General features: G+C 43.2%; 1 protein-coding gene across 3 annotated transcripts in view; it reads right to left on the bottom strand.

The window, feature by feature from the left end:
• Positions 1-12,437, bottom strand: part of LOC311137425 (rho family-interacting cell polarization regulator 1-like) — a 135,546-nt gene that overhangs the window by 15,436 nt on the left and 107,673 nt on the right. For all 3 annotated transcript variants that reach the window (XM_084171917.1, XM_084171916.1, XM_084171915.1), the window contains exons 2-6: positions 5,872-5,995; positions 4,498-4,647; positions 4,260-4,338; positions 4,126-4,149; positions 3,881-3,934 (exon numbers count right to left, since the gene is read on the bottom strand). In XM_084171917.1, coding sequence (XP_084028043.1) covers positions 3,881-3,934; positions 4,126-4,149; positions 4,260-4,338; positions 4,498-4,647; positions 5,872-5,969 — 405 coding nt within the window. In that variant the 5' untranslated portion in view covers positions 5,970-5,995. The remainder of the gene's footprint in view (positions 1-3,880; positions 3,935-4,125; positions 4,150-4,259; positions 4,339-4,497; positions 4,648-5,871; positions 5,996-12,437) is intronic.

The following is a 12,437-nucleotide window of genomic DNA, read 5'->3' as shown; positions in this document are numbered from 1 at the left end:
CTGGATAGGTCCCACTCTAAGGCCTTATCCTTTCTACTGCTCAGCCTGGTTGTCGTGCCACTGCCTCGTCACCATGTTGCCACTCTCTGACTGACTGGCCAGAGCTGCCCTGCAGAGAGCCCTCCCTATTGAAGTCACCTCTTCGTGACAGAACTCAGGCCATCGTGATTGATGGGGTTACGTCTACATTTTTTGAAGTACATAAAGTGTACAACAGGGATTTTGGGACCTGTTCTCTTCACTATTTATATAAACACCATTGGTCAATCTCATAAAAATGGTCAACTTCATCAATATGCGGATGATGCTATTGCCCTGACTGTTGATCTGGCTGTTGATACGGGCAAAATTAAATACATGTTGTTTTCAAACTCTCGTAAGAATGTTTCAGATGAACTACATGTTCACTCATTCGATGGTTCTCCAATCGAACGTGTTCCCGCATATAAATACTTAGGCATTTGGATTGATATGGATTTGACGTTTAAAAAAAACATATAGATGAGCTAGTTAACAAGCTAAGATTTAAAGTTGGCTTTTTCTACAGAAACAGATTGTGCCTTTCTCTATGCAGTAGGAAGCAGATTATTCAGTCAACCTCTTTATCTGTTATTGATAATGGTGACATTCTTTATCAAATTGCAGCTGCTATTACTCTTAAACCTTTGGATGCCATCTACCATAGTACCCTTTGTTTTGTTACTGGCGACAGTTTTGATACTCATCACTGCATCCTGTATCAAAAGGTTGGCTGGACTTCGCTAAAGACCCATAGATCTCTACATTACTCCCTTTTTGTTTACAAGCCCCTACTTCATAAACTTCCATCTAATCTGACTTTGCTGTTGAAGTATAGACACCTGAGTTTCCTAACCTGTTCACTGGGTTGGTTAACTCTTGAGGTTCCTAGGGTCTCCACCGAGCTAGGTACATTTTTAATGCGCCATATTGCTGGAACAAAATTCTAAATACATTTCATCTCGATGTTCTGGTGCAGTTCGGGCAATTTAAAGTACTGATTGGGGACTTATTTGTGGAGGAATGTAACAGTTTTTCTGGGTGATCTGTGATATTTTATTTGTGCTTTTGTGTTTTAATGTGTATATATATAGAGAGTTTGGGTATAATGTGTATAATTCTGTTGTATATACAGGGAGCATTTGTAAAAGAGACCTAGAATATGTCTTCCCTGTTCAAATAAAGGTTCAATACAACCTCTGACACACACAAAAACAACACTGTCTGCATGTCCCATCAAATAACATTGTAGCAGACTCTCACAGATTAAACTTTCATTCACCTTGTCCAGAACATCACAAATTGTTTTCATTCACAGGAGAAGTGTGTTATTGTGTGTTTTTACTTTGTCCAGGTTTTCTGAATCAGTGCACATCACTTCCAGCGCGGAGACTCATTCACTAAATGATGCCCCACTCTTTCTCCCCACTTTCAGACACCCTGATTCATCACAGTGAGTGACCCATAATGTCAGGCCCACACTGTGTCTGTGTGGATACATAAGCTGAGCTGCTGCTCACACGCCAGCCTGAATGAATTAGTTAACAGACAAACACCATGAGAGCTCCATTCACTAAAGCTGACTCCACAGGAGATGTGTTTTATGAGTGAGTGAGAGGGTGCATCACAATCCTTTCATTCTGATAGCATTGAGAGCTCCACTCCCTTCAACTTCTACACACTTCTGTCACATTCCCTCAATTTACTGATGATCACAGAGGGCTAGCTCCACCTGACTGGTCTGGTCCACTTAGCCACCACTCCACACAACAGCACTCTGTAACTGCATTCCTGATGACCCACTCATACAGTCTCAACATGTTGTTCTGAAGACTATCCTCTTTGTTACATAGAACTACCCTCCATGTGTGTTTACGATCAAACACTAGTTGATGTGTGTTTAAGATGAAATAACTGATTTTTGGAGTGAGTAACGGTGTGTGCCTCCTTTAACTTCACTCACAGCAGCCAAAAACAAAGCCACCTGCTAGACTACTAGCTAGTGAAACACAGTTCCGGACAGCCTGGACAACCCATCAGCGGTGGGAGAGAGAGGTTAACCTGGAATAAAGCTACACTAGGTAGGCAATATGCATAGGTCAGAGGTCACTCTGTGTAGAGGTCAAACAGGACCAAAGGTCAGACTAGCGGAAAATCACCATATTTAACAGGACAAGTCTGCAGACGTCCAGCAGGGCTGGTTTGGCCATTCCCTAAATGCTTCTCCATTGAGATGTGATGATTAAAGCCGAAGTGCTCCCCTGTGGAGCTACTGGGAGACTGAGAAGGATGCAGAGGGGGAGAGGGGGAGCAACCAAATCCTCTGCATTGCAGAAGCACTGAGCAGAGCAGAGCAAACTGAAGGATTACAAACAGTAAATGACTGCACTCTGGCACAGTCCTATTCCTGGAAGTTTACATACGTAGGCTCACATATTGCACTTTCAAACACACGCTCATATAGTATAAACATGAGCACGTAAACATACACACATATCGGGCTGGCCACAGAGACGCCATTGCTCCCCAGGGGGGAAACGGGGTAAAAAAGGAAAGGAGGAAAAATAAAAAGAATGCAGCTCTTTAAAGTTTTAATGCAGAGGGAGAGGCCAGGCCAGGCCAGGCAGAACTGGAGTGAGAGGGAGGGAGAGCCAGATTGATTCCTCTGTCATCCCAATCAGCCCCCTCTATCCATCTGGAGGTGGTTACTGACTGTTACTGACTGTTACTGTGAGGCTGAGGCAGTCTCAGCAGGGCAGCCTTCAACTGCATCACTCACTAACTGCTCCAGCTCAAGTTTCTCTCCCTCCCGCTCTCTCTTTTTCCCAGAGGAACTATGTGCCCCACAAGGGAGGCCCTGTTCAGGAACATCTAAATTATGACACATCTGTTGTAGTCTAATCTGTCGATTAAAAGCAGTTATCACCGTTATTTTACCAGAAACATTTTAATATCTCTAGGGGATTGCACATCTGCCCTCGACCCAACCCCCCCAACCAGCCCTGAGACAGACCGCTCAAGGAACCTTCAGAATAACAACCAATCACTGCTGTTACCTTCTGGAGGGGCAATCAGCCTAACTGTCACCAGGAAGAGGAAGGGCATGTCAACAAGTGGTTAAGTTTACTTTCAAATTCAAAAGAAACCCTCTGCTCTCCTTACCTAGGTGATGGGCCATGACATTTGACCCCTAGGGAGGTCAGAGGCTCCCTCTGCTCGTAAAACAAAAACTAATCGTACATCAATAAGGTAGGAGGAGGAAGACGAGGAGGAGGAAGAGGAGGAGGATGTGTTCCTGTGCTGCTGCAGCTGTGTCAGGTTAACAGCCTGGCCAGTATCCTGCTCTCCCAGGATAGGGTTAAAACACTCAGAAAACAAACCAGGAATGTGAGACAAGCATGAGGCCGCCCCCTGCTAGTGAACCATGTCCAGGGATACTGTGTGTGAGTGTACAAACACAGGGCTTATTTTAAAAGCTAGAGAGCAGCACTCAATGTTCACTAATTCATAACCACAGTGAATAAGCCAAGAGCTGCTGGACCTTACCCCTAGACTGAAGCCTGCCAGTTACACCCACACATAATCATTGTTAGAGGCCCTTTCTGTATGTGAGGCCTGCTGTAGTGTGTGGGTACTCAGTTGTAATAAAATGAAAACCTACCTACATAATGTATGTAGTTTACATCATTTTTCTTAACGCGCCTTTCCACGTCTATTTCGATCATCTGACACATCCAAGATAACTTAAACAAGCGCACAGTTTATTTACCAATCAATCACACAATCATTTTCTGTTTTCTCTCACACACACACACACACACACACACACACACACACACACACACACACACACAGGGCTCACCTTGCTTAGATGGAACTCAAGCCGTCGCATGAACCTCTCAATCACTTTCACTTGCTGTTGGAAGAAACACAAGGAGGACTCTTTCAAATTGATGCTCAAATAATGAATAGAATGTAATCTGGGACCAATGGATTGCTGTCTGATTGTTTTATAAGACCTAAACTTTTGGATAAAGCTCATATGATTACTGTGCGATACTGTACAATGGAGTGGGTGAATAACATAGAAGAGAGGGTCAAACTAACCTTATCCAGCTCATAGAGAAACCCCTGAAAAGGAACAAGAAGATCACATGACTATACTGTCCAGTAAAAACCATTACAAAGTCAAGTGAGCGTACGTCCATTTTAAGGCAGATTCAAGACATGGTGGTACCTACCAGACGAGAGTTCCTCTTGGACTCCCTCATCTGTCGGCTCAGGCTGTCCAGCTCTATCTGATGCACCTGCAGGTAAGACCTGAGACAGACACATGGCAGGTCAATTTCCTGTCTGTCTGAGCAGGCATGCATGACAAAGTTTTGTGCAAAAGTGCTTTCTGTGTGTGTGTGTGTGTGTGTGTGTGTGTGTGTGTGTGTGTGTGTGTGTGTGTGTGTGTGTGTGTGTGTGTACACTCACTGCAGGCCTCTCTTCAGAGCCTCATAGACCTCGTCCAGCCTCTCTGGCTGGGGGACCTTGGGCGGTGGGGATTTGGCGGAGAGGGTGAACATCCTGCTGGCTCTGGAGGGATTCCTGGTGACCCTCGGGGTGCTGAACACCGACAGGTTCCTAAAACACAACGCCTTTTACTAACGGCACTGCTGAAACTGTAGTGCTTCAATCACCGTGACTGTTGGTGAGTTGATGGAATCAATGCATTTCTAATCAGTAAGAGGGATTTAAACATTTAATGCTATGGAGATAAGTATCATTCATACAGAACAGGCCATCTCCAACCCACCCTTCCAGAGAAGGTTTTATTGCAATGTGTGCAAGCATGGATGTGCACAGTCAGGGGTGATGATAACATTCTGAGTTGATGAATAAAATAATAAATATAACTTCATAAAATGCAACAGGTAATCGATGTGAGGCAAGACTCCTCTTTCACAGATGACAGGCCAGTCAATATGCTACGGAAGAGAGATTATGTGTCTGTCTAGGCTGCTCATGTTCTCTTCAGCTGTGAAAAAAACTAAAGCAAGATACTGCTTGATCAGAGTCAACACACCTTTCCTCCAGACATATAACTCTAGTAACTGCTTTATATTAATGTATTTTTGATATGTAGGCTGCAGAAGGAATATTTGTATTTTTTCTGTAATGTGCCAAATGTAAGAGAGAGATTGATTTCCTCTCTTCCTCTGTATCTCTCTTTACTACAATCACAAACTCATGCTCCTTTTACTCAAGCATACACACTCCATTCTCCTCTCTCTGTCCTTCCTTAAATATTTTGACGCCATTCTGTCCTGTTTTCTAGCAGATGGACCTTCATTAATAAATAACTCCAGAGCCCTTCATTTTCCTCCATTCTACCTGACAACAGGGAACACTTTGAAAATCACTTTGTTGATAGACCAAAGCTTCCCCCACATGCATGCACACACACACACACACACACACGTGTATGCAGACCATATGCCCCTATTAAACTCAGCTTTGAAGGCAGGAAAATTACAATGAACACTAAATCTTTTTCCCTCGTCATGAAAGGAGAGGCCTCCAAAACCGCCGCCTCAGGAAGTGTGGGCCTTACAGGACGTCCTGTCGAGGTGGGGCTCCACATGAGACACACAGTCTGTGTGTGTGTGTGTGTGTGTGTGTGTGTGTGTGTGTGTGTGTGTGTGTGTGTGTCAAATAGATAAGTGTGTATCACAAATCTTCCAATGTCAAGAACAGTAGCCTAGAGCTGCATTGTTGTATGTGTAGAAAGTCAACGCAGAAGTGTGCTCACCAGTAAGGTCTATAACAGTAATGTACACTTGACCTTATCAGACGGAGTGTCCTCACCTGTAGGGCTTATCGTAGGAGTTGACCCCGGCAAAGGACTGGCTCCTAGTGATGGATCTGGAGATGACTCGGCGCGATGGGCGCACGGAAAGGGACATGGTGGACACAGCTCTGGAGGGGCTCCCTGCAGAGGCAAAGGAAGGGGAAGGCTTTAGAGGTTCCACAACGACAGACAAAAGGGGGCCAGTTTGGCTATTCTGTCCGGGCACTGCAGGAAAACACCACATCAAAATGAACAGAGCAGAATCTTTATAATTGAACCCTGTTTCCACTGGCATTGTTCTTTCACAGGAACTCTTATGCAATGTTTTTTTCTCAAATACAAGTTCCTGAAATCTTGTTAGGTCCATGCACTCTTGGTTCGGTGCACCTTGAGCCTTGTGAATCAAACTGGATTTTTTTCCTAAACGTGTTACCTAATAAGCTGCAGGGGCTGCACCCTCCTGGGACAATATACCCGTTCTTCACATCAAAGCATTTTATTATCAATCCACCCCTGAGAGCTCTTGGAGAGATTATGTAAGAAAAATGAAATTTAGTGCCTTGCAGAGATGTTGCTCTGTGCATCTCTCTATTGCATGAACAGTGATGTCCAAAAGCCACTCAAACATAAAACACAGAACTGCATTGCAACATCAATTATTTGTTGTTTTTGGATTTAAAAAGTACAAGCAAGTAGTCTAATCGTCTGACAGATCAGTTCGTTTTGGTTTGTAGGAAATCTGCAGATTCAAATGATCTTACATGTCAACATCCATTCGGTTATCTAACTTTCAACATGCCATAATTTTCCTTAATGCATTAAGCAACTAAAATGTTAAATATCAAAGGCAGTCAAAGTGTTTCTGTACTGTAGGCCTACCCTCCCACTACCCTGCCTCTCACCCTGTACCCTGTACCCTGTACCCTCTGCACCTCCATATTCCCTCTCTCTTGCTGTGGTGAAGCAGCGAGGGTACTGTGTGTCACTGCTTCCACACTGGAAACAAAGGCCAGTGAAGATCCAGGGATAACGGAGACAGTGCAGACTGCAAACACATTACTGCTGCCTGCCCACTATCTCTGTTCTCTACCACCCACGTCCTTCCTCTAGAGCTGCCTGGGCACAGCACAAAGTTACAACCATGTGATCTGCACTTGAATCAAGGAGGATGGTAGTGCGGGGGACGGTAGAGAGAAAAATAATTGGTCTTTCATCGTCTAGATAAACTGCCAGTGCGTGAGTCTCTCTCTGAGTTCATTGTGAGTGATCAGCAGTGGTGCTCCAGGCCCTGACACTGGGGACTTTGTCGCAGCATTAGTGACATCTCCATCACACAGGGCCCCAAACAAGGTCCTCTTTGATAGAAGAAGAAAAGGGAGTGATTGAGACTAGATTAAACACACACCAATCACCGGGGACTCAGCCAGGACAAGAGACCAACACAGAGAGACACAGGCCCTGTGAGGTTAGGCAGCCTCGGGTGAGCCAACTACGGGCAGGCCTCAGGCATAGATATTTTAGCTTCAAGACACAGGATCAGCCCGGCTGTTACCCATACATTAAATGGAATTGTAAACTTTTCTCCCCAGGAGGAAGTGGTTGTTTTTGTCTGTGGTAGCTACAGTTCTACTGAGCAGTGGGGTTTTGGCCATCCCCTTTAGTTTGATCAGTGTTGTCTTGTTTGGTCAGCAGCACTGATATCAGTTCCTTAGATACAGCGATGCATCCCGGCCCTAAGGAAGGAAGCCAGGGTTTATTTTGAACTTGCAGGAGTGGTAGTCAGGAAACAGCAGTCACAGCTGGTCATTTCAATGGAAAAGGAACCATGAGCACCAACATGTGCAGTTCATAGGAGCATGTCAAATTGGGTGTCAAATGAAAGCTAAGAGTCTATATTTTTTAGAAATTAAGGCACATATACAGTACATTTTCAACCATTTTCCATCCTAAAAATGTTGAATAAGCAAAGACTTTGATTTCGGGTTAAATAGATGGGAAAGGGGTCTTAGAAAACATCTACCAGAAAAGTCTTAAAAGGTATTAGAAATATATCAAAACAAAATAATGTTGCACTAATAGCAACACATATTTTTTTTTGTGCCTTGAAATTCCGTTACCAAAATCCAAAATATCTTTAAGATATTTTCTAATTTCCCTCCCTCATGAGGAATGAGGATAATGAAAGTTCACAGAGGTAAAGGTAGACCTATCAATTAGTTAGTTTTGTTTATTAATTATTAAGTGAAATTGAAAAGGAAATTCCTTTACATAATCGCTAACGGAATTTCTGCAATTGAATTGGCTACAACGGGAAATCATAGTAGTCATAAACCACAGTTGGGTTCACAAGTTTGGACAGTACAGTACAGCAAAGAAACGTAGAGCATAGTTCAGTACATTACAGTAGAGTCGAGTTCAGTACACAGTAGAGTACAATAGAGTTGAGTACACTATAATATACTGCAAACTGAACTCTACTGAACTACAGTGCATTCGGAAAGTATTCAGACCCCTTGACTTTTTCCACATTTTGTTACCTTACAGCCTTATTCTAAAATTGATTAAATTATGTTTTTTCCTCATCAATCTACACACAATACCCCATAATGACAAAGCAAAAACTAGTTGAGAGACAATTTTGCAAATGTATTAAAATAAAAAACAAAAATACCTTATTTACATAAGTATTCAGACCCTTTGCTATGAGACTCGAAATTGAGCTCAGGTGCATCCTGTTTCCATTGAGCATCATTGACATGTTTCTACAACTTGATTGGAGTCCACCTGTGGTAAATTCAATTAATATGACATGATTTGGAAAGGCACACAGCTGTCTATATAAAGTCCCACAGTTGACAGTGCATGTCAGAGCGAAAACCAAGCCATGAGGTCGAAGGAATTGTAAATGTAAATGTAAATGAATTGTCCGTAGAGCTCCGAGACAGGATTGTGTCGAGGCACAGATCTGGGGAAGGGTACCAAAAAATATTCTGCAGCATTGAAGGTCCCCAAGAACACAGTGGCCTCCATCATTCTTAAATGGAAGAAGTTTGGAACCACCAAGACTCTTCCTAGAGCTGGCCGTCTGGCCAAACTGAGCAATCGGGGGAGAAGGGCCTTGGTCAGGGAGGTGACCAAGAACCCGATGATCACTTTGACAGAGCTCCAGAGTTCCTATGTGGAGATGGGAGAAACTTCCAGAAGGACAACCATCCCTGCAGCACTCCACCAATCAGGCCTTTATGGTAGTGGCCAGACGGAAGCCACTCCTCAGTAAAAGGCACATGACAGCCCGCTTGGAGTTTGCCAAAAGGCATCTAAAGGACTCAGACCATTAGAAACAAGATTCTCTGGTCTGATGAAACCAAGATTGAACTCTTTGGCCAGAATGCCAAGCATCGCGTCTGGAGGAAACCTGGCACCATCCCTACGGTGAAGCATGGTTGTGGCAGCATCATGCTGTGGGGATGTTTTTCAGCGGCAGGGACTGGGAGACTAGTCAGGATCGAGGGAAAGATGAACAGAGCAAAGTACAGAGAGATCCTTGATGAAAACCTGCTCAGGACCTCAGACTGGGGTGAAGGTTCACCTTCCAACAGGACAACGACCCTAAGCACACAGCCAAGACAAAGCAGGAGTGGCTTCGGGACAAGTCTCTGAATGTCCTTGAGTGGCCCAGCCAGAGCCCAGACTTGAACCCGATCTAACATCTCTGGAGACCTGAAAATAGCTGTGCAGCCACGCTCCCCATCCAACCTGACAGAACTTGAGAGGATCTGCAGAGAAGAATGGGAGAAACTCCCCAAATACAGGTGTGCCAAGCTTGTAGAGTCATAGCCAAGAAGACTTGAGGCTGCAATCGCTGCCAAAGGTGCTTCAACAAAGTACTGAGTAAAGGGTCTGAATACTTATGTAAATGTAAATTTCAGTTTTTAATATTTAATACATTTGCTAAAATTTATAGAAACCAGTTTTTGTATTCTCATTATGGGGTATTGTGTGTAGAATGACGAGGGACAAAAAACAATTTGATCCATTTTAGAATAAGGCTGTAACATAACAAAATTTGGAAAAAGTCAAGGGGTCTGAATACTGTACTGTAGTCTACTCTACTGTACTTTGATGTTCAAACTTGTGAAAGATCGACTATGATTGGTTCAGATTTGGTCCAAACCAACCAAATTTGGCCTGGTTTGGGGGCAGAGCTCATTAAAATAATAGCCAGTGTGTAGAATAACACCCAAATATCCAAAGGAGGATATTGCATATTTCTACATTTGTGTACCTATTTAGGATACATCACCATGAAGAGAATGACATTCATATCCATAATTATTAGGGATGTAACGATTCACTGATAGGCATCGGTCCCCCATTCAAATGTTTAAGATATGACTGCATCGGTCTGCAGACAAAAAACCTATCCAAATGTAACTAACACGCATAGGTCAGAAAATCGATTCATACATTGCTGATTCACATTTTTTTGGGCTCCTTCTTTCTACCTTCTGAAAATACATATTATTTCTGTGTCGAACTAAGCATGTAACTGTGTTGACAGTCATTGATCTACAAGTCATTTTGCATGCCGAACAACCCCAGGGAATATCAGTAGCCTATTCAAACTGCACACTGTACCCAGCTTCGGGCCCTGTGCCCAGCTTTGTGCACTGACCAACGAGAGGTAGGTGGCCTGTTCCTAATCTTGCACATATGCACGGCACCATCAGCATTCAAATGCAAAAATTACTTGTGCGATATTAGGCTTTATTAATTGAGTGACAACCTATGCCATTTGCTAGGTTATTGTTATCTATGCGCTGTTAGAAATGTTGTTTTACTGGAATAAAAGTAAACGCTACCAGAGACAACTCATCTGGCTATAACCTGCAGAATGGGGCTTACAATATATTTTATTTTGATTGTTCAGCTTCACCATCAGCAATAGATTTGGTTGTTTTGCTTTAAACAATCAGTGTATATGCTAATTTTTTGATGTACAGGTTACAGTTGATAATTTCATAACAAGGACAGCAATCACTTTGCGAGGCGCAGTGCATGGCCAAAGCAGGAGTTGAAAAGAAGCTCATTGAAAACTTCTAAACGGTCAAAACCATTTGATTTTGAGATGGGGGTGAAATCCTAAATTGTGCTATGTATTCATTGGCTATGTCATAGCTAATTTGTAAATGATAAACAATGATACATTACTAGCTCAAACACTTAATCTGCAAAAATGACCCGTTAATTAGTGGGTGATGGTGATTTCAGAACCAAACATATGCTTCATTGCCCCCCCCCCCCCCCCCCTAATCTGATAGTGGGATGGGTAGGTAGATGCCTAGTCTCCCTTATGGCTCAGCTCAGGTGCCTACATAGTACATTCACCATATACATACATAATTATCAGACACACCCCCAGCTCAGAGAGGCCCGGCTCATGAGCTACATCGTATATGTTTTATTTAGAATGGAAAATGAATGTGTTTCACATCAAAACGATTAATTTTTTTATTTTATTTCACCTTTATTTAACCAGGTAAGCCAGTTGAGAACAAGTTCTCATTTACAACTGCGACCTGGCCAAGATAAAGCAAAGCAGTGCGATAAAAACAACAACACAGAGTTACATAACAAAACATAAAGTCAAAAATACAACAGAAAATATATATACAGTGTGTGCAAATGTAGCAAGTTATGGAGGTAAGGCAATAAATAGGCCATAGTGCAAAATAATTACAATTTAGTATTAACACTGGAATGATAGATGTGCAAGAGATGATGTGGTCCTCTGTAGCTCAGCTGGTAGAGCATGGCGCTTGTAACGCCAAGGTAGTGGGTTCGATCCCCGGGACCACCCATACGTAAAAATGTATGCACGCATGACTGTAAGTCGCTTTGGATAAAAGCGTCTGCTAAATGGCATATTATTATGTGCAAATAGAGATACTGGGGTGGAAATTAGCAAAATAAATAACAATATGGGGATGAGGTAGTTGGGTGGGCTAATTTCAGAATGGCTGTGAACAGGTGCAGTGATCGGTAAGGTGCTCTGACAACTGATGCTTAAAGTTAGTGAGGGAGATAATAGTCTCCAGCTTCAGAGATTTTTGCAGTTCGTTCCAGTCATTGGCAGCAGAGAACTGGAAGGAATGGCGGCCAAAGGAGGTGTTGGCTTTGGGGATGACCAGTGAGATATACCTGCTGGAGCACAGACTACAGGTGGGTGTTGCTATGGTGACCAATGAGCTAAGATAAGGCGGGGATTTTCCTAGCAGTGATTTATAGATGGCCTGGAGCCAGTGGGTTTGGCGACGAATATGTAGTGAGGACCAGCCAACAAGAGCGTACAGGTCACAGTGGTAGGTAGTATATGGGGCTTTGGTAACAAAACGGATGGCACTGTGATAGACTACATCCAATTTGCTGAGTAGAGTGTTGAAGGCTAGGATCGGTAGGATAGTCAGTTTTACGAGGGCGTGTTTGGCAGCATGAGTGAAGGAGGCTTTGTTGCGAAATAGGAAGCCGATTCTAGATTTAACTTTGGATTGAAGATGCTTAATGTGAGTCTGGAAGGAGAGTT

The sequence above is a fragment of the Coregonus lavaretus genome, assembly GCF_964263955.1.
Source record: "Coregonus lavaretus genome assembly, chromosome: 11".
NCBI classification, from domain to species: Eukaryota; Metazoa; Chordata; class Actinopteri; order Salmoniformes; family Salmonidae; genus Coregonus; species Coregonus lavaretus.
Note: the sequence above shows the minus strand (reverse complement) of the source record. Positions and strands in the feature narration are given on the sequence as shown.